We start from the raw sequence: 21,746 nt of genomic DNA on the forward strand, positions 1-21,746 counted from the left end.
ACCGATGTATCTGCATATCCTGAGTTTATACTAAACATAAGAACATCAGAAAATGTAATGTAAAATGTCCTTTATAGAGCTGTGTCCAAACAGCATACTACATAGCTCTACATACTCAAGCACAAATACTACACAAACCTTAAAGAGACAGTACCTAAAAATGCCTGTGTCAAACAGACACTGAATTGAGGGTTTACAGAGACCAGAGTGAGATAACTATGGCTTTTTTTGTCGTAAATCATGCAAATTCACTACAAAGGTTTGATAGTGTGAAAATATAAAATTTGAAATGAATAATATGGGCACATTAGTTCGTAATTCTTTCATTCTTCTGTGTTTGAGCATTTGAGGTCGAGACTTAAGAAAAGCCACTGGAGACATCACTCAGGCACTGCTCCAAGCACTCAATCTTAATAACCTTTAAACGTGGTCAAACTTGAGTAGCTGCCTCTCATCATTGGAAGTGATGTGCTGACATTATTACATTTGTTCTGAAGGTAGGTAATATACAAGATGAAATAAGGTGTGTAACAGCAAAGGTCAGAGGTGCAGGAAAAGCGGAGCGAGAGTCAATAAATAAACTCCATTTAGAGGGGAGGAGAGTCACAGAGCTGGAACCGAGCCATGGCAGTAAACGGGCAGAGCGCCCAACGATGTGCTCTGTTTTATAACACCATGTACGAACCTGTCCTGTGTCTGTAACAGCTAAACAGTGCAGAGCTCCAACAGCAACATGGACGATCTTCTTCCCTCTTAGTCCCTCCACCATCTGGGGTTTTCTAACGTGGACATCAGTGCCATGGCCAAGCCGGAAATAGTCTCCTTTGCCCCTGTTTAGACAAAATCAGTAAACAGTCAGTCAAAACAGAAACAGAGAAAAAGATGAATGATCTGGTGCAGTTACTTTAACATTTAGAAATCTTACCAAGTCCACACAACTCCAGATTTAGTCAGCGCCAATGAGAACTGAGCTCCACATTCAATCTGGCAGACGCCCTGACCGTTCAGCCTCTCGATGTTCTGTGGGATGTTGCAGCCCTCGCTGCCTCCACGTCCCAGCTTCCCAAAGTCTCCGTCACCCCAGGAGAACACCAACCCTGAGGGGAATAGAAAAAATATTAGCAACTGATCAATCAAGGCATCACAAAATGACACGATTAAGCTTTTTTACTGAGTTTTAAAAGTGTCTAATATGTACAGTCAGTAATTTGAGTCTTATTACATTAAGATTTATGTGAAACTAAAATCTCTTACTCAATAACTTGATCTTATATCTTTTAGTTGTCTACAGAAAATCCAAAATATTGTAACTAGTGCTGTCAAATTTTTTTATTAAATTTGATTAATCCATTGGTGAAAAATGATTTTAAAAAATGTACGCTGATTAACTCTCTCTCTTTCACTCTGATGCAAACACATAACTGGCTAAGTAGCTTTGTAACTTTGATTGGAATGCGTTAATCTGTAGAATATGGATTTTATCTATAAAAATCTAAAAATTAGGAGAAGGGAGAATTTTACCACCATCCTAGATTACATAGCAAGTGGACAATCTGTCTTTGGTCTCCTTTTTTCCTGTTTCAAAAGCTAGTAGAAAGTCTTAATGCCATTCAGAATCATCACCTTTCTGACAGTTTTGTGAGTACTTTTATTAAATATACCAGTAATGCCATCTTTCTCAAATTATTGACATGCGAAATTACTTTGGATTAATCAATTACAAAGCCTATAATTTATCAGACTACATTTTAAATCAACTGACAGCACTAATTCTAACTAAATACCTTCATCGGTGAGGGCTAGAGTTTGAGCATCCCTGCTCCCACAAGCCACCTGGATAACTCGGTGTCCCAGAAGCACTTTCACCTAAATGACAGAGACATGAAACCCAGAAAAGCATGGTTCGATAGCATATTCAGCCGCAGCATTTGCTTAACAGCAGGTAAGCATCAAATAAAGGGTATTTATCTACACATGAGTAACTGATATGGAAATGTCTTTTCCCTACAACAGCTGATGATAGAGAAAGAATTTAAAGAGGCAATATTTCATGTCTATTGCTAAGCTCAGTTAGTCAATGTCTGTGTGAAGAAAAGAAGGAAATGAATCAAGATATGCAAACATACCAGTTTAGGCCTAAGTTGAGTGGTGTTGTCTCCATGTCCAAGGCGGCCATATTCTCCCAGACCCCAGCTGTACAGCTCGCCGCTGGAGGTGATGGCTGCACTGTGAGAGCTGCCACAGGCAATGTCTCTGATACGCTTCGTCTTCAGAGCCTCAATCAAACGAGGCTTGTCACAGTTCCTACAATAAAACACAAACTTATTTTCATCTGCAAAAGTGCATCACTGCCACGGTATCAATACTAAATCATATCAATACACATAAGAAATCTGTACTTGAGTTCAATTGACAATAATAACTTTTAAGTATAGGAGGAATTCAACAATCAGTGAAATCTACAAGAACAAACAAGACTATGTTAAAAAACCATGAGTTTTACAACAAACTTCAAAAGTCCTTAATTTCCAAACAAATAGAAAACATATTACAGATGCTGCAAAATCTTCACATTGAACCTACATTCTACTGAAGTGTCCCAGTTTGCCATCATCTCCCTCTCCCCAGGAAAACACCTTTCCGTCCACAGTCAGAGCCATGGCGTGGCGCCCCCCAGAGTGAACAGCGACCTTCTTTACTACGTAGTTACTGAGCGCTGTGATCTGACGTGGGATGGGGATAGTCCCACTAGACAGACCCAGGCCTAGCCTGCCATTGGTAGCCTCTCCACACGCATAAATCTTCCCTTCAACAGTCACTGGAACAACAAAACAAAACAGTTACAAACACCATTCATGCAAATCAAAGAAATTATACTGTTTTTTAATCACTCACCTGCAAACAGGCTTTTGGAGCCCCCAGCCACTTGGACCACATTGAGAGCAGAGAGGGTCTCAGAGAAGGAGGGCACCTTGATCTGTGACAGTACAAACAAAAAGGATTAAAGGGTGCAACAACTTCAGAGCCTCTGCCACTGGTTCACTCCCCTCAGGATACATCGTGTATAACCACAAGGGGATCTTTAAAGCGTCTGATAAAGCCTCAGTAAAGGACAAACTGTTACATAATCACAGAAAAATCAAAGCAGGGTGCGTGGTTCAACTGTCATCGTCTTTAATGTAATTTATCATTATGTAGCACTGTGACAAGGTGCCATTTATAGCAGGAATCAGCTCACTTAGGACCTGCCTTTTGTAACTTGGCGTTTGCCTGAAGCGTCATACAGGTGTAGTGACAGCAGCAGCGTTACTACATACATGCAGCAGGAGACTCCAGACTCTACTGCACAGAGCTTACTTCTCTAGCTTCTGATGGCGAGTTCAGGCAGACATTAATGTATGTTGATCAGAAAAACAAAAAATGTTCAATTTTGGCTAAAATTCAAAAGCACAGAGGCGGCAGCGTGACATGCACCAGGCCACCTGACAATCATATGACCTTGTGATGTGACTATTGCATGTGGCCATCATGACAGAAATTTTATGTATTGTTCAGCCCTAATTTCAGGGCAGTCCTTCAAAGTTTTTTTTGGAGTGCATGTATGAAAAAGTATGAGATTACAAAGGCTAGTTTAAACATTGGCCACGTTGGCTGGACATGTAAAAAAGCTCTACCTTAGATCCCTTTAGTCCTCCAAGCTGGTCTTTGTCATTCAGACCCCAGACAAACACTTTGGTCCTAATGGTGGCCGCGGACTCAAGACCTGACGATTTCTTCCGAGCAAGACTAAAACGAGAAAAAGAATAATCAAATTAAGTTAAAGTGGATTAATTTCAAATCTCTAGAATTCACAGTTTAACTGTTAATATGCTCTTAGGACTAGATCAAACATGCTCTTAATGTAGTTGGAGCACAGTAATCTTTCATATTGCATGCATTTATAAGCAAATACAAACAAAATGGAATTATGAAAGCAAAAATACTGTCCTAAAATACTTATTTCTTATCCCCTCTCACCTCCCAGTGGCAGTTTTGTCATCATCGTCTTCCTCGTTATCAGACGCCAGGAAAGGCACTGTGGCGAGGTCTTCATCCTCCGTTCTGATCCGTCCAACAATGCTGAGTCCATGAATCTTACAGTCTATACCAGAGCTGCGGCACTGCTTGATAGCAACCTCGATGTATCTGTGATACTGAGGGCCAAACATAGTTCAAGTTATTACAAAACAACTTTGTTTTTTTTTTGTTTGTTTGTTTTTTTTTACTCAAGGATGATATGAATGGCGAGGTTTTGACAACAAACCTCAGTGCAGTCGCTGAGCAGAAGGACGGTGGTGTCTGTGGGGTTGATGTTTACAGTCTTCAGCTCAATTAAGTTGTTTAAAGAGCTACCACCTGAACATTCAGAAAGAAAAACAAATCCGTTAAACTGTCTTGTAAAATGGGTAATGTAGTCGTATGTTTGAAAACATTTTTATTGGCTCACAAAATTTTAAAAAAATTACCCGACACCACGACTAGAGAGGGCATGTAGCTGCTGTCTGCTGGGTCCACAATCATCTTCAGTCTGTGCACAAGAACATCCGGGAAGAGCTCGAGACGAATCCAATGCTGCAGGAGGACAAATTAAAAGAACATTCAGGTTGATGTGCTGCACTTTAATGAAGCTTAAGTAACAGAAAATCAACCAGGTTTTTAAGAAATCCAATCTCCTGCCTTTCCCTGCGATCCAGAAGACTGCCAGCACTGATCACTGCAGTCGATGAGGCGTGAGGCCTGATTCACCGAGGATGACACATTGAGGCTCTTGACGGCCCGGGACCAGTCGTCGATCAGCATCCCGCGCTGGCTGCTGTGATGCTTCTTGAGTTGTTTTCCTGAGCGGCCACAGAACGCTGGAGACTGGCCTGATAGTAGGGGAGATAAATAGCAGGATTATCCACATGCAAGGTTGCCCATAATGGGGGGAAAGGGAGGGCAGCCCATCTGCAGTCGGGCCTAACAAAAACAAGGAGTGTAGTAAAGCTGAGCCAAATTTTATTTTTAAGATTTTTTTTAAGTCTTTGTTCCCTTTATTTAGCAGATAGGACAACTGAAGAGACACATAAAAGATGGGGTGAGAGAGCAGGGGGAGGACATGCACCAAAAAGCGGCAAGACCGGAATCGATCCTGCGACAAATGCATTTAGGACTACAGCCTCTGTAACCACTACCCACTCATCTAAACCAGCAACCCATATTCTATTTTTCAACATAAATACTCAACATTCTTATCAATCTAAAAGGAATACTCATTTTAGTTATTGTTTCTTCAGTAAATTCAGCCTGTAACAAAATGTGAACCCCCTTCTCTTAAAACGGAATGATGCTTTGTTTTATGTGCATTAACAATGATGGCCCGCCTATAGAACAAAAGAACTAGACTTAGAACTAAACTTAGCTAGATTTTACCCTTTGATGGTCTTACCATTACCTCCACAAAAGGACAACAAACTGCAACAACTTTGTCAGGAACTTCTGAACCCAAGACAAACTTGTTTGCATATTTTTCAGCAGCAACATGGGGGGAATGTTAGCCAGAATGTTAACACCAGTGCAACAGATTAAGCTCACATGCAATGATGTTTAAAAAACACCACATCTGAGGAGGGGCTATTTACAAGGCTCTTCAGGGGCCCAACCACTTCTGTGGACAGGCCTTTCCACATGCACACAAATAGAAAGCATTGCAAATATTATGAAGGTTAAAAGTGACTGACCAGGTTCGTTGATTCGGCCAAAGGAATGCCTGGTGTTGTGTTTGCGGGTCTTGAAGCAGTTTTCACAGAAGTCGAAGTCATCACAGTTTCTGCATTTGAATCTGGGGCCATTTATGGGGAACATCTGGCAGCCATCACACCTATGGACAAGACAATAACATACTTAGAAAGTGCTATTTGGATCAGAGCGACATATGTGAGGCGCAGTGTAGGTGCCCTATATTTTGATAAGCTGTGCTGTCATTTAAAAGGAAGTTACTTATTACATGGTGGAACTTCCTTCATAGTTCACGTTTTCGACCAATCTAAAAAAAAAAAAAAAAAAAAAAAAAGTCTCAGAGCACAATAGACTTGAAGCCAAGTTTTCCAAGTTTTACTTTGCTTATAACTCTATAATGCCCTCTGAGTTCATCCGAGTATGAACAGCGCACTACAAACAAATGCGCCTCTTCTGGAGATGTGTGATGTAAATTAATGTAGTTGTCCATTTCTACCAGTATACATTCTGAGTTTTACATTATTAGCTATTTATGTGCTATTTCTCCATAAAAAATGACTAACATGCTAAACTGGGTAGATGTAAATCATTAAAGCCTCCATACCTGACTCCGGGGTGAACACTAGGCACCAGCTCCATTTCAGACAACAAGCCGGTCCAGTGGGACTGCTGAGGGAAGTCTACGATCACATCCTTTCCATTGGCACTGAAAGCTGAAACAATCAAAGACACTCCCATCAGCGCAGAAAACAATGGATCCAGCCCATGGCATCTTCTATGGGACATCTGCTCAGATTATAAAAAAGAAGTCATAATTAAGGCTGAAGAGCACGGCTTACCTTTGACAAACCCGACACTCCTGTGAGTTACCGAGCCCCATTTGTACTTTGGCGTGGTGACTGTTGGTTTCACTCTCACTTTGTCGCCAATCTTTATGTGGGAGGGAGAACTTTGTGGTGGGAAGCCTTGGGGAAAAAAACAAGAATGTGTCAAAAGCTGATATTTTCTGTTCATGTTATAGGTGCAGGGTTGCATTTAAAACTTGACTTACCAAGTAGTTCGATGTGGATGTAGCGAACCCAGTACGTTCCTCCTTTCTGCTGCCAATCACACTGCACATTCAAGTCATGAAGTCCATCTCTGTCCAGCTTAATCACTTTCCCAACATCTCCATCATACACTTCCTCATACGTTCTGCAGCATTTCACCATCATTCCCACCTGAGGAAAAGTCAGTGACTGATTAGACATGTTATACTTACATTCAACAGTTCCAGCATTTTTTCTTTTTAAATAGTGCTAATTCATATCTAACCTCAAGATGCATGAAAGTGGATTTTTGCTGATATCAGATGTGTCGATATTTACAAATTCACTGTAACCAATACCGATATCAATACTGGCGTATAAATGTAGTTCAGACATAAAACATCAGTCCTTAATACACACTTTAAAGTTTAAGTAATGTGGATGAACAAAGCAGAAGACTTCAGCCAATGCAGATGTTCGAGTCTTGCCTAAAACTCCACTTACTTATTCACACATGCAGACGATATTTTGGTTGTAAATCTGATTTTTATTGGGTGTTTTGTAGGTGTTTATTTTTGACCCTGATATGACCCTTAAAATCTTTTTTTAAAAGTTACTGCTCTTACCTGAATGTTCTCTCTCACATAGACGGCATAATCATCATTGCTTTGGAAATCTGACCTCTTCTTAAACGTCTGACTTTCAGTCACGACTGCACCTGGAGGCTAATGTCAAACACATATATTACACGTAAATGATATATTACTATTGGCTGTTATTATTCATGTTTAGTTGACTTGCTAAATCAGTGCATTATCAAACAGCAGAAACTATAAGAGAGAGAAATGTACCACAGGGAATGTTGTCTCTGTCTCCTCCAGCTCCTCCAACACCTCCTCATCTGAGTATTCATCGGACACAGTGTCAGCATCTGACAGCTCAGTGACATGAATGTCAGGGTGGTCCAGGAGCCAGCTCACCAGAGCTTCAACACCTGATGCACAGATGCTCAATTACTCTCCAGACATATACCTCAAAGCATTTAAATATGTATTGACTCAAATATGGCAGAAATGCGTGCAGAAGTAGAGGGAATGTGGCCGTCATGCCTGCATATTTTAAACATGAGGATTAAAACTTTTGAGAACAGAGTCACATGGAATAATACCTGGGACACCAGAGGCACTGCCTGTTGTTCCAGACAGCGATTTCAAGGCAAACTCAATGTTCTTTCTAGGGAATCCCATCTCCATGAGCTGGAGGACTATGGGTAATGGAGGGACAGGTGAGGTCTTCTGTTTCTTCTGTTTTGGTGGTCGGACATGCTGGATAGTGACAGGTGTGGTGGCTTCACTAGAGCTGCTCTCTTCAAACAGCGGAGATGACGGGTGTGCAGATTCCACAGCGAGAAACTGGCACACTGCCAGAGCTGCAGCCTGCATAAGCACAGCGATACACAGATAATGTTTGGGTCAAACCAAATATATCCAGCTCTCATGTATGTAGGACTGGAACTTATAAAAGGGGGATTCTCATATTTTTAAATTGGGACCTATTTTCAATTATTTTGTGACTAATGTACTTCAGAAATGATTCAATAGATTGCTTCAGACACAATTTAGTGGCCTGTAATGGCTGCAACATCATCTTTTGGAGACAAATGTGTACTATTAAGTGATATTTACCAAATTTGTGCCTTGTTTATTGACAAAGATAGGCTCAGATTGTTGATACAAGAGACACAATCACCACAGATTTAGCCTTTTTTCTAAGATGCTTCCTCTAACCACACACCTGTATAATATCCTTTTCTAAAGCCACAAGACTCCAATGACTAAAACGGTCATTTTGCCATAACTTAGGATTCACTGATCTCCAAAGGCTGAATAAAGCAGCAGTGAAACAGCAACTCCTGTGTTTTTTGAGGTTTTATTGCTAAAGGGAATCTACAGGACACTTAATAATAGAACTGCACATCAAGCAACATAAAAGGGAAGGACAAACTTCGATGGGGGATTTTCCCAGAAATCATTAGTAAGTCATTTTGCTGGTTAAAGCAATCTATTAGAGCAGAGTATATGAAGAAATCTTATACTTTAAAAGAACTCTCACAACACCCTCTTCATAGATTTAAACACCCATCTGCACAATGAATTTCTAACCCACTACTACAATAACAATTTTTTTGCATTGATCGCAAGAAAAAATTATGATAACAGAAAAGAAAGTTATCATTGTAACAAGCAAAAAAGCTTTCTGGAGCATTTCAAGATTAGACCGGGAAAAAAAGGACCTTGGTTTGATACCAAGAATAGATGACATTTAAAGGTCAGAGATTTTTACTTAAACAACCTTAAAGGAGCTGTCCAACAATCCAAAAGTTTTGCACTGCAGCTAAAACTTACAACAATCGCATAGGTTTAGATTTGAAGAAAAAAAAAAATTCTGCGATCTAATTAGCAGGTCTAAAGCTGGCACTCACATACTTTTCTTTTAGTCTTATAAACCTTTGAGTCATTCAGACCTGAAAGCTAAAAGAAAAAAAGAGTCCAACAAATTTTACCAAAGGGCTCTTGATATTTTAGATTAACGTAACAGCTTTTGAAAGTAATTTGGTTAATGTTGATGATTAAGCCAAGATATTCTCTGCAAACTATTAGTTACAGTGCTTTTACTTTTCTTATTTGGATACAACATGTCTTTTGTACTGTGTTATGCCTAGGGTACTTTGTTTCCTGTTTGGAAAAGCTCTTATATTAAAAAAGAAACAACCTTTCGGTTTATTGATGGTTATAACTGAACTACTGAAAAGTGAAATATCATTAATGTCATTGTCATGTCGTAAGTGAAACTGTTCAAATGTAAGTTGAGTTATTGAGTGTCTATATAAGCAATTAATATTGATAACAAAGCAGTTTCCACAGAGAGAAAAGGAAAGGCACATCAGGAGAAGCCATAGTGTGAGGTGTAGACTAGTAAGTGAGGTGGCATGTAGAGCAGATTAAAGTCCCATTTTTCCTAGGGAAACAGCACGTGTTGCTAAATGTAAATAATTTTTTAAATGTAATTAATCACCAACATCTGTGTTCCTTTGATCATGGGAAGGTCAGTATTGTGATTGGGATTAGTTTCAATTAATTGTGCAGATGCAACAAGTGCATCATGTCATGTGGCATAACAATCATGTTATCTTGATTGTCGATTACCTCAATTTTCTTTCACAATCATGAGCAGCCAAAACCCAAATGTAACTCCATAAAGCCAGCACATAATAATAAGTTTTGCCGTACAGATTGCTGGTGCAATGGGCTACAGTTTGAAAAACATCAGAAATCTCCTGTAATACTGCTATTACAGGAAAAAACATCAACTTACCTCCATCTCCTGCCTATCAAAAATGGCTTTGATGGGTGAGGGCTGGGTGGCAGCGGACAGCAGCTGCTGCAGGAGGATCAGTGGAGGTAGAGGACCCTCAGGTGACAAGTCACCCACATCAGGAGACGATACCACTGGATCCTCTGTAGAGAATTGATAAAAAGAATGAAAGGCCTTAAAATTGCAAATAGTTACTCCTAAAAAAAGTTTGTCTAAACTAAGTTTCTATCCACCCACATTTAGTCTCAGGGTAAAAGTGTGCAAGCTAAGCAGAGTGGTTTATCAGACACGCTGCAAAATTTATCCTCCCACTCAGAAGCTGCTGGGCTGTATTAAAAGATTTTAATTATAATGTAAACACAGCTCATCATAACCAAATGTCCACCCACTTGATGCCATCATGAACCTCTACGGCAGCAAACAATTAGGAAGGTCACTGCACCACATTAAGGCTCTTAGTGCTTTCTATCTCTTAAAGTTTTGTCATATGCAAAATTCAAATCAATTTCCAACTGAGATAAACAACTCTTCTTCACTGTCAGATTTGTGGATTCACAGTCTACAAAATAAACTTCTGAAAAAGAGGATTAGAGGTTCAAGCTGGATCCTCAGTGCTTAAAATATTTTATGTGTATTCCTTCATACATTTTCAGGCATTCTCTCAAGTAAGGCAGAGTTTTTAGTATTTCAATATCTTTTTTATATATGTGACTAAAAACAATATAATGTATTTTATTTTATTGATTAATGGTACTGAAAGGTACAAAAAATATCAATGCTTTAAAATATTACAGGTCAGATGTTTCCATAAGCTGATGCAAGAAAAGGGATTGGCCACTGTCTTAATTGCACACATAAATTAGCAACCTTATGGTACCTGAAATTTAGACAGTGTGCACAAGTTTGCCTAAATTTTTGGTGACAGTTTAGAAATTGGAGCATAGTACTTTTACTTTTATAACTGTACTGCTGAAAGACTTTTAAAAATGGTCTTTACTATTATCAAATCTAAATGTATAATTCTGGAACCATAATAACCCCTCTTTCAAGTCTCTCTTCCAACTGAGTGAGGTCTTACCGCTGGGATTTGGCCCGATGTCCACCACTGCAGGCTGAGAGAGGATCTGTCTGAGTTTGTCTTGATGTGAGAGGAGAGCCCGTCCAGCCTTTAAGATATAAAGCCTCAGCTGCTGGCAGCGGAGCAGATGGATGTCTACCTGGTCAGCTGGAAACACAAACACATATTGAACTAACAGGACATGTCCTTATTGCATCAGAGAGAAACATTCAGTCTCCTCCATAGCTAAAAAACCTTCTTTGTGATAATTATACAAAAAAAAAAAAAAAAAAACATAAGAAGTTAAAAATTACACAAGGTATATTCATAGACCGTTCTACTAGGAGAAAGTCTGAATACAGCCAATCCATTTATTCTATTAAGCATTTAGCCATAAACCTTGTAACATATACTATTTGTGAAGTTGTACCTGTAAGCCCTCGACTCAGGGACTTCTTCATGCGTTGTTTTTCCAGTTTGCTTCCAGCCAAGCTGACCAGCTGAGCCCAGATTGCCAGCATAGGATCAGTGAAGGGCAGGTTGTTCACACTGAAGGATACCGCAGGCAGCTGAGAAAAAAATGGCAAAATAATCCGTTTATCACAGTCTAGCAAACTTCATAAAGTAAAATCATATCTGCTTCACTATTTTAATATACAAAAATGAGAATCTAAGCAATTCCTTACAGGTTTAAGATGGCTGAGCAAGCAAACCCTGCAGGTCCTCATCTCATAAAACTGAACAGTGATGCGCCCTTTTGGGGTGATCCTTGTCACTGTTCCCTCTCCGTATTCTTCGTGTATAACTTGTCCTCCCAGCCTGAGGCGTGCATCAATCCCTCCAATGACTGCCAGCACTGCCATCAGACTGCCGACTCTGGGACCCTCAGAATCAGGAAAATAATCCTCAAGGAAAGACTGCGACAGGAAGGGAGGACATTTATCATTGTTGTTGCATTAGTGTCAGCACCACGTACAATAATTGAACACTAATAATCCCTCACCGCTTCAGACTGGCAGCCAGCCATAACGTCTCCGATGGCACTTAGTTGAGTGTTGATGTAATCATTAATCATGCTGTTCCACTGGCCAAGAGAGTGCAGAGTGCGCAGGACAGCGACTATCTCCTCAGCCAGGGTGCTGCTGTGAGTTGCTGTAAGAGAAGCCTGAGGGCGGGACTTCCTCCTTCGCAGAGACCCCTCTGTTCATTGGAGGAGGCAATTCAAGAAATAAAAATTATTAATTAGAAACAGAAAAACAGACTTTAATTACTTTTTTTTTTACTAAGATTGATAAACATACCTCTAAGAAGTGGCAGGTCTGAAGAGCAGGTGCTCAACAGGCTTCCCAAGAAGTTGAACAACTTCTCGACCAGGAACCTCATGTCCTGAGAGCGCTCCGTCTTATCCCACGAGGGTAAGACTGCCTGCAGCAGACGAAGAGCCAGGATCTACACGCACACAGACAGACAAAGAAGTTGGGTTTCCAGGCAGACATGTTTGGCAAAATAGATTAAACCATCCTGTTTTCCTTTTTATTACAAAAATGTGGTTGAATGTGCTTAAAAGAGTGGTGTATTAGGTATGTTTATGTTTATATGTGTGTAATATTTTCACCTGCAAATGTAACATCAGTGTACTCTGGGACAATTTCATGCTGCTGCATGCTGTGAAATCTGGCCTCTTCCTCCTTTTGGGCTTCTTAATCTACATTTTTAGAGCTGATACATTGAGCTTTTTAGAGCCTCTATACTCTCTGAGCTTCTGAATACTTACATAAATCCTCTCTTAACTTTTTTGTTATTATTACACAATTTCTAAAGAACATAAGAAAATGTGTTCAAATAAGTTGTAAAGTCAACTGTCTGATGCAAGTATGATAATTATCCTACCTGTCTCTGCAGAGTGATGGCATTAAAGGACTGGTGTCCCTCAACTATTCGGATGAGCAGACTGATCCAAGCAGAGGTGCTAAGTGTGCTGCACATCTGAGGCATGAGAGCGATGCTACGGATGAAGCCCAGCGTGCACCAGCTCCTGTGCTGCTCCCGTGACACCAACCTGTGAGAGTGACAGCCTGACAACACAGACAAGTGTGCTTATAATCAAATAACAGCCAGAAATGTGTCTTAAAATAAAAACAGACTTCATCGACATGAGGATTCAGCTACCTGACTTTTCATTGGCTCCACTTTCTACAAGCATCCTAAGCAGTCCGCAGAGGGTCCGTGTGGCGTCTGTTTGCAGCACCTCAGCGTAGATCCCAGCTGACAGTGAAAGCATCTTTAGCAGGTTGACTGTGCTGGTTAGCATCATAGCTGTCGGGTGGCTGCTCTTCTCTATCAGCTCACCTTCTTTAAGGAACAGAGAGAGTCAATGTAGATTTTTGGAACTTAAACTTGTAATTAACGTACAAAGGCAGCAGAGTATACCGACCTGTATCATCCTCTGTGTCTGAGTCCTCAGTCGGAGGCTGAGCAGCAGGTGGAGGCTCAGCCAGTTTAAGGTCATATTTCCCCTCTTTGCCCATTCTGTAGGAGTTGGTGCTGCTGGTGTCCCACTGAACTCTGATCCAGCCGTCCTCGCCAAGCTCCCCAATGACCCGTCCGAGCCCTGGTGCTGGACCATCCTGGGCAAAGAATACATAATATAAACTACTTAACACTAATACTTAATACCTTAAAATCTGGTGTATAAGGCTAACTTCTAATAGCTACTTTTGTCATCTAAAAAGTCACCTGCATCTTATACACCAGTGCAACTAACAAACTAGTAAAAAGTGCTGCAACACATGCTGTCATAATCAGTAGGGCAGCTGTCACCATCACACACTGCATGAGACAATACACTATTGAAATTTCGCCCTCTTGCATTGCGTGTTACATGCTCGGATACACAGCAACATAGATCATACTAGCAGGGTTAGGTGCCACTTTCAACAGCTTTTCTCCCTCAGCATGTCTTAATCTCTCTGGGAATTGTAATCTGGATTTCACTATAATTAAGACGCAGTACTAAACGGATTAAGCTACCTGATCCCCCCATTTCCAGTCCACTCCTCTCATGACCCTGGTGCCGATCTTCATCATGGCAGCCAACTCAGGTCCAGAGGCAGGCAGGGGGGCTGGGGCAGCCTCCTTTCTAGACTCCTCAAGTACTGTGGCTGAGCCTCCAAGGGCACATAAACCCAGATCCTCTTCGCTGCTGTCTGTGCTGGGCCCTGGAAATAAAACAACACATAAGAACATCAAAACCTCCATTCATAAATGTGTCCAGATGCCCCTTCTGCTTCTATTTGTTGTTTGATTTGGATTGAGAGAGCTCACCTATGAGCCGGAGTATACTCTGTGAAAGTGCTAATACACCAGAATTCAGCAGCAAACTGAGGCTGTTGGACCCGTGTTTTAGAGACAGCATGTGAATCATGGCCAGAAGGAAGCGGGCTTGTGGAATGGTGCCAAGACTTGGTCCCGCTGGATTTTCATTGGTGATGGTCTGCAAGGGAACAGGCTGCACACCTGGATACGGGAGAGAATGATGAATTTTAATTTAAGGTCAATCAGAAGTCTACAGATAAAGACAAAGATAAACCAGCAAAATAAGCACAACACTCACCGAGTTCTTTAAAACGTGCGCTGGCCTCAAGCAGGATGTTGCGAACATTATGAATGGCCCACGAATACAACTTGCCAAAAGTCACCTCCAAAAGCATGCGGTTGAAGGGAGGGATTAAATCCACATCCTTCAAGCAGTCGTATAAGGGCTCTCTGAAAAGGAGAATGGTATCATTAGACAACTTAACACTGGAATACTGTTTCTAAAACTGATGCATTCATTGTATTTCTGAATTTCATGAATGGTCATAAAATGAATGATAACATTTTAGTTTTTATATTTTACATCTTAACTGAGCCAAAATAAAACACAACCTTTAGACATTTTAACATCTCTGTTACTTTTTTAAACAAACTAAAAATTTACAGAATTATCAACTGTAAAATGTAAAATGTAAAATGTAAAACTGATAAAATGATTAGAAAAACAATTAGTGATCCTCAGGAGGGAAATTCAAGTTCACAGCACAAAATATATGGATACACATCCATCATTTTCTGCAGCGTATCTCGGGCCGGGTCACAGAGGTAGCAGGCTAAGGAAGTTAGCCCAGCCACCCCTCTCTCAAGTAACATTTTTTTAGCCATTCCCTGAGGATTCTGAGCCGTTCCCAGGACAAATAGGATATTTAGCCCCTACACTGAGTTCTGGGTCTGCCCTGAGGTCTGCACAGGGTGGCAGTCAAATCAGATGCCCGAACTACCTGAACTGGCTCCTGTCAATGAAAAGGAGCAGTGGCTTTACTCCAAGCTCCCCTCAGATGTCTGAGCTCCTCACCCCATCCCTAAAGCCCAGTTCAGACCAAAGATTCACAGCTAGACAAGTTGAAACTCACAACTGCTTGTAATGCTTCACTTTGCGATGTTGTAAACTCCTCCAAGTTCAGACTAAAGGAGATGATGTATCATTTCCATGGATGATTTATTTCTGAATTTACTGCACAATAAATCTGTCTCAACAAGAGGGACAGTGCTCAACACTAACATTTTTTTTCATGTGTTTTTTTTTTTGTCGTCATGATCATGCCTAACACTTATATCACACGCAGGTTCATGAAAGGGATTAATTACTAAATTTTCCTATTCATCAATATCATAGAGTGGCAGTGCAATTTTACAGCACATATAAACACAAATATGCTTTGCCGACTCAGTCTTGTTACAACGAAGATTTCTACTGAGAATTAATAATTGGACAAATTTAGTTCCAGCATTGAATTATTTACTCATGGATTATCTTGTATAGAGCTGACAGAGACATTTCTGGATGTCTTTTTTAAGCTTATTGTAGACCTAAATCTGTAGACTTACCCGATGTTGGTCCCTTCCGGTATGACCCTCTGCCAGCCACAGAGCATCGCGTACTGCACCGATGGCAGCAGGAAGCTTTTGGAGGCCAGTTTCAGCATGGTGTCGATGCCCTCCAGTCTGACCTCAGCCCTCTCCAGCTGTGATCAAACAAAGTTCACATCATCATGCCTTATTACTTCTTCACTCATTAATAAATTACATTCAACCATAATGATAATTTGTGATTTAAAGTCACCTGTTTGAGCAGACATTTTCTCATTTTCTCCACATCCAGCGGCTCCTCCTTCAGTGCAAATTCCACAATGGTGGCCATAAGGCTTGACTGAGAAAAGGCACCCTGAACGCTGTGTTTCAGCCATCTGTACTTCTGGACGTTAGCCACAGTGTTAAGAAGCGGCTGCCACTTATCCTGCTGTAAAGTGAGAAAACAACTGAGGAATGTCAAACTGTTTAACCAAAGCTACAGTGTTGTCTGCGTTATAAATACTTGCATCAAGATTAGGCTCTACACATGAAAACTAAGTTCCTGCTCCATTATTTAATCAAACAGAATATTCCAGTATTGAATCCCAGTTTAACTACCTTGGATGTCTTGCTGGTTGGTGATTTCCTGTCAGCAGGTGTGGGGCTGATGTTCACATTGATTTCTTCTTCATTGGTCCCTTCATTCTCTAGCTTTGGCTCTTCTATGTCAGCAGACTCCGACTTCTTAGGCACTAAAAACATTAAACATTAATCAGGAAAACAGCTCATGTCAAGGACATAAAACAGTACAAGTCCGAACAGTTTCGAATAACACACCTCTTTTTTTCCTGCGGTCCCGGATGAGTTTCTGGGTGATCCTCCTCCAGCGGGGCTGAGAGCTCAGCAGCTTCAGTTTGGACACGATGGACAAGTCGTTGCTTACAGCAGGACGCAGCTCATTAAACAGGAAGCGCAGACGTTCAATGACGGGGGCACACACCTCTTTGTAGGAGCGACCTTGTTCCTGGTGGGTCTAAAATACGACAAACTCATTAAAATGCCTTTTTACTTTATATAAGAAATAAGCATCGATCATATGACTGAACTGAAAGAAAAGCTGTAATCTTACCTTGATTAAAGAACACTTTGCCTGGTAGACCATCCGGCACACGTCAATCACAGATTTAGGGAGGGACCTCTGCTTCCCTTGGTCCACCCCCAAGGCACATTGACTTACAAGTGAAAGAGCGACGTGACCTGTAACAGAGGTGTTTTATTTAGTCTGAGGTAAATTTGAGGATGTCAAAAGTGCAGAGAGGAAGAATTTGAGTGCATCTTTACACAACTGATTGAAGAAAAAAATATTTTAATGACAAAGTGAGCCTTAAATAGCTCTTCAAATAACTTGTCTGAGACCAGTTGCTAAGTTACCAAGGTCTTGATGTTTGAGCAGGCAGCACAGCAGCAGGCGGCCAACTTCCTCCACAGGGTGCTCCGGGGGGAAGGTGATGGGGGTAATAAGATGATACTGTTTACAGCAACGCTCTATTTGGCATAAGAAGTCCTGTAAAATAATGGCAATAACAAGTTAATGAAAGCATGTCATGCACTATAATGTGGCTATTTGGGAGTTAGTCATTTTTATGATGCCTGTACCTTCACAGTGTGGTCCTGAGTGTTGTTGTCAGCGATTGCCTGCAGGAAAGGCTGTGCATGGTCACTGAGGGTGATCCTTCGGGAGTAGAGTTTGGCCTTGTCTGGAGCGGTTGTACCAAGGGAGCTGCAGTGGTCTTCGTCCTTCTCTTCATTGTAGTTATAGTGGATCTGACTGGTCTGCAGGCCTCCAGAGAATATCGACGACTGGAGCCATTCTGTGCAAGGAGATTCAAAATTACAATCAATCAAACAGAAACGCTAAGGTGTAGAAATATCTAAACCTTTTTATTCAGTTGTATTCAAATAACTGAACCCACTGGCACATTCAATCTCCATGGGGGACAGGGGGGTGCTCTTGGCGAGGTAAGAGGCGTGGAGACCCAGCAGCAGCCCCAGGTTCCTCTCAGTATCGATCAGAGGGGAGGAGAGACTGCTAAGGTCTGGAGTGGTGACCGTTTCCTGATTAGGCTGCAGATGATAAAATATCTAAATATAAAATCGAAGAACAAAATATAAACGATGGAAACATTTGATACATGTGTTTTGGGAACAATGTTACCTCCATATACTGGCCCACACAGAAGGCCTGCATCGACTCTCTGGTGTCTTCAATCTGAAGTGCAGCTTCCAGAGCAACCACTGGGTCCTCTCCTGCAAACTGGGCTGTAAGAGGACAGTCTTTGTTACATCAAAAAGTGGAGACTAGGGCAGCAGTTCCCAAACTTTACTATGTCAAGAACCTCATATAGAATAGGACTCTAGCAGGGACCCTCCTCTTGCAAAAATTTCTTTGATAACTTATGATTGCAAATATGTTTCTCTTATTTAATTTACATTTAAAAGCTTCATTATTCATTAACTTCACTCAAAATTGTTTTTGTAAGCAGTCTTTATCAACAGTAAGAGTACTGTAAACATGCCATTTTCTCTCTTTTAATAAATTAACTACATTTATGGGGTTTTTTTTTTGTTTTTGTTTTTTTCAGTTGAAATATTTGACTAAGAAAGTGAACACCGACATTTCAAATTACAGCCCTTGGTTCCATCACAAAAAAAGTCTGATCATCAAAATTTGCAGGCAAATTCCTGCAAACTAAATTGCACAAATACCTTGACACTAGGGTTGGGTATCATTTGGTTTTTGTTTCTAATACCAGTGCTAAATTGATACTTTGAAAAGGTTCTGGTACCTAAACGGTGGCTGAATTGCTAGCTGTAAGAGAAAAATGTGTCTTAAAAGTCGGTGGCTGACTAAGAGCTGTCTTTCTATCATAAATAATTCAGAAATAAGATGCTCATAGAACAAGTAAGTAAAGGAAACGGGTGTAACTTCTTCACATAGCGAATCATGTCTTTTTTTTTTTTTTTTTAAAGTGGTGGGGTGGTGAGGTACTGAAATGAAGCACCAAAATCTGTCTTGTAATTCGTTAAGGCAAATATCGGATGTGTTGGTAACAAGGTTATAATGGTTTTGGATTTTTTTATTAGTTTAGTTTAGTTTTTTATTTTGCAAAACAATGCCTCATTTTAGTTTAGTTTTTATTAGTTTTAGTCTTAGTTTTGGTTTTCTGGCAATGTGAGATACGTGCCAGGGGAAAAACCCAAAAAGACTCTTCACTATTCACGGTAATTATTCAATTTTAATGTTTGTATACCACTGAACACCATAAATTACAACTGTGTAGTTATGTTCAATCAAACCAGGTGATTTTACTCTCTCCAGGCTTGGGTATTCATGTCAGTGACTATGCTTGTGTCAATGACTACAACAATGGAGATTTTTTCCCCTAATTCTATTTCAATTTAGTTAGTTTAGTTAGCACACAATACAGTTTTAATTAGTTTTCGTTTTATTTGTAAAGCATAGTTTTTATTTAAATTCAGTTAACTAAAATGATTTTTACATATTTGTTTATGTTATTTAGTAAGTTTAAGTTAACTGTGATAACCTTAGTTGGTAACGGATTTCGTTACCCATCCCTTCTTGGTACAATATACTGAAATGTAGACAGTGTTCTATCACTTTGGATTACAAAATATAACCAAAATTGTGCCTTTTTTAAAGGGATACTTCAACATTTTGGCAAATTCGCCCATTGCCATAATTCCTATGGTCTTAGTAATAGGTTTGTTTCCTTTAGTTGCCGGTGCAAACTGTTTCTAGATCTGGGGGGACTGATATACCAGCTGCGCAGCTAATGCTATGGAGACAGATGGTAATTTTGGCTTTCCCTCATCAAACTCATCAAATACACAATCCAACAACTCCAAAACGCTCTTGTGGACAAGTTGTGACCTGCACATTCACCACACTATGAAATAATCGTGGGACATTACGAGACAGAGATGTTTTAAAGCTAAATGCAAAGCTGGAACTACCAAATATCTACGGCACTGCCACAGGCGCGCACTGTGTCACTCCGCCCAGTGGTTTACTCGGAAAGAAGTTCCAAGTATTTGCTTCATGTGTCATAATGTTACATAATTATATGTTATTATTTCATAGTGTGGTGAATGTGCAGGTCACATCTTGTCCACAAGAGCCATTGAGTTGGCACAGCAGCGCCGATCTAAAAAAATAGCTTGCACGGACAACTTACGGTAGTGAACCTATTACTAAGACTATAGGGACTATGACAATGGGCAAATTTGCCAAAATGTTGAAGTATCCCTTTAAAGCTTTTCCAAACATTACACTGAAATCATTTGGACTGTATTTTTTCAGTATGGTATTTATAAGTATCAAAGTATCAAACATTATAATATCCTTAGTTTTGATGCGGTGGAATGTGGTATCAGTGTGGAAAACTTTCTGGAGAAACAGGCTGATGTGGTATGATGAAAAAGGTGCAGTCAAAAAAAAAAAAAATCATAAACACTACAGTAAAATATTACTTGATTATAACCAGGAAACAAAAAAATCAAGTAAAATGAAGGGGAAAAATAAATAAATAGCACTCTCCTTCTTCTAATTACACATTTTGCAAACATACCCAGGATGCTGTTCCCTGCTAGAGACTGGGACTGAGCCTGGAAGTCCTTGATGTCGTAGACTTTTCCATCAATGACTGTCCAGAAACCGCCGTCTTTATTGTGGTTCTCCAGGTCTGCCTTTCGAATGAGGGAGATCTCTTCATTGTTCTTTGAGCTCTGTCCAGTGAAGAAGGACCCTGACACAGCAGAGATAAGCTTGTTAAATTCTAACAATTTAATCATCAAATACAGGGGTATGAAGATTTTTATGATGTTTACAGTCACATCTAAGTATGATTACATAAAGTTTTTGCTAGATCAACAAGAAAATGCCGATTATGCAGAATGAAATACATATCACATGAGTAAAAATCATTCACTTGGAGTCTTTTCAGCAGAGCTAATACAGATGGGTAGGCACTCTGCACTAGGGCTGGGTGATGTGGACCCAAATCATAACTCAATATGTTTTAGCTTAATGGCAATAAAACAGTATGTATCTTTATTTGTTCTGTTAAGAAATACAAAAACAAAGTCAGTCCAAGTCATATCCACCTGGGCCAAATGCCAAAAGTGTGATAGGTTTATGGCTGGCTATGTTGGTGAAGGTATTTAAAGCATCATCGGGATATATTCAAATATATCGGCAGGAAAAGGAAATTTTCAGCGAGACATGTCGAAAAATACAGCTGCTTAGAAGAGACATTTAGTCTAAACACAACTGAATAACTTCTGTGACAATGCCAAAAAGAGCCTGTGTTATACCCATAATGCCAGGCCAGGCCAGATCCTCATTATCGTCCCTCTCATGCCCTGGGGCCAGGTTGTTGAAGCGGTCCAGGTGTTCCAGGAGTCCTGCCAGGAGAGGAATGGAACCAGTCTCCTGCATCACACCTGCATCAATGGTGAGCAGGAGGACAATAGAAACCACCAACTCAGGCAGCAGCACCCCTGTTGAAGAACAAACAGCAATGAATCCATAACAATTTCACACGTTCAGTAACAGGTGAGCA

At 40.4% G+C, this 21,746-nt stretch overlaps 1 protein-coding gene across 2 annotated transcripts in view; it reads right to left on the minus strand.

Moving 5' to 3' along the window:
- The window catches only part of herc2 (HECT and RLD domain containing E3 ubiquitin protein ligase 2), an 82,577-nt gene that overhangs the window by 32,259 nt on the left and 28,572 nt on the right, over positions 1–21,746 (minus strand). The window contains exons 23-63 of one of the 2 annotated variants that reach the window (XM_041791884.1): positions 21,499–21,684; positions 20,754–20,930; positions 18,320–18,423; positions 18,078–18,228; positions 17,761–17,975; positions 17,536–17,668; positions 17,234–17,361; positions 16,942–17,137; positions 16,723–16,856; positions 16,376–16,552; positions 16,141–16,277; positions 14,831–14,982; positions 14,542–14,733; positions 14,248–14,435; positions 13,652–13,844; positions 13,387–13,566; positions 13,108–13,292; positions 12,519–12,666; positions 12,221–12,417; positions 11,904–12,134; positions 11,648–11,786; positions 11,239–11,385; positions 10,161–10,303; positions 7,954–8,221; positions 7,637–7,779; positions 7,412–7,510; positions 6,809–6,977; positions 6,597–6,722; positions 6,362–6,470; positions 5,760–5,899; positions 4,717–4,907; positions 4,506–4,611; positions 4,304–4,395; positions 4,018–4,193; positions 3,675–3,786; positions 2,896–2,977; positions 2,584–2,818; positions 2,127–2,304; positions 1,785–1,866; positions 926–1,097; positions 686–830 (exon numbers count right to left, since the gene is read on the minus strand). In XM_041791884.1, the coding sequence (XP_041647818.1) occupies positions 686–830; positions 926–1,097; positions 1,785–1,866; positions 2,127–2,304; positions 2,584–2,818; positions 2,896–2,977; positions 3,675–3,786; positions 4,018–4,193; positions 4,304–4,395; positions 4,506–4,611; positions 4,717–4,907; positions 5,760–5,899; positions 6,362–6,470; positions 6,597–6,722; positions 6,809–6,977; positions 7,412–7,510; positions 7,637–7,779; positions 7,954–8,221; positions 10,161–10,303; positions 11,239–11,385; positions 11,648–11,786; positions 11,904–12,134; positions 12,221–12,417; positions 12,519–12,666; positions 13,108–13,292; positions 13,387–13,566; positions 13,652–13,844; positions 14,248–14,435; positions 14,542–14,733; positions 14,831–14,982; positions 16,141–16,277; positions 16,376–16,552; positions 16,723–16,856; positions 16,942–17,137; positions 17,234–17,361; positions 17,536–17,668; positions 17,761–17,975; positions 18,078–18,228; positions 18,320–18,423; positions 20,754–20,930; positions 21,499–21,684 (6,458 nt within the window). Of the gene's footprint in view, positions 1–685; positions 831–925; positions 1,098–1,784; positions 1,867–2,126; positions 2,305–2,583; positions 2,819–2,895; positions 2,978–3,674; positions 3,787–4,017; positions 4,194–4,303; positions 4,396–4,505; positions 4,612–4,716; positions 4,908–5,759; positions 5,900–6,361; positions 6,471–6,596; positions 6,723–6,808; positions 6,978–7,411; positions 7,511–7,636; positions 7,780–7,953; positions 8,222–10,160; positions 10,304–11,238; positions 11,386–11,647; positions 11,787–11,903; positions 12,135–12,220; positions 12,418–12,518; positions 12,667–13,107; positions 13,293–13,386; positions 13,570–13,651; positions 13,845–14,247; positions 14,436–14,541; positions 14,734–14,830; positions 14,983–16,140; positions 16,278–16,375; positions 16,553–16,722; positions 16,857–16,941; positions 17,138–17,233; positions 17,362–17,535; positions 17,669–17,760; positions 17,976–18,077; positions 18,229–18,319; positions 18,424–20,753; positions 20,931–21,498; positions 21,685–21,746 lie in introns of both variants that reach the window. The other variant, XM_041791883.1, reaches the window with a different exon arrangement.

The sequence above is a fragment of the Cheilinus undulatus genome, linkage group 7 (genome assembly GCF_018320785.1).
Source record: "Cheilinus undulatus linkage group 7, ASM1832078v1, whole genome shotgun sequence".
Classification (NCBI taxonomy): Eukaryota; Metazoa; Chordata; class Actinopteri; order Labriformes; family Labridae; genus Cheilinus; species Cheilinus undulatus.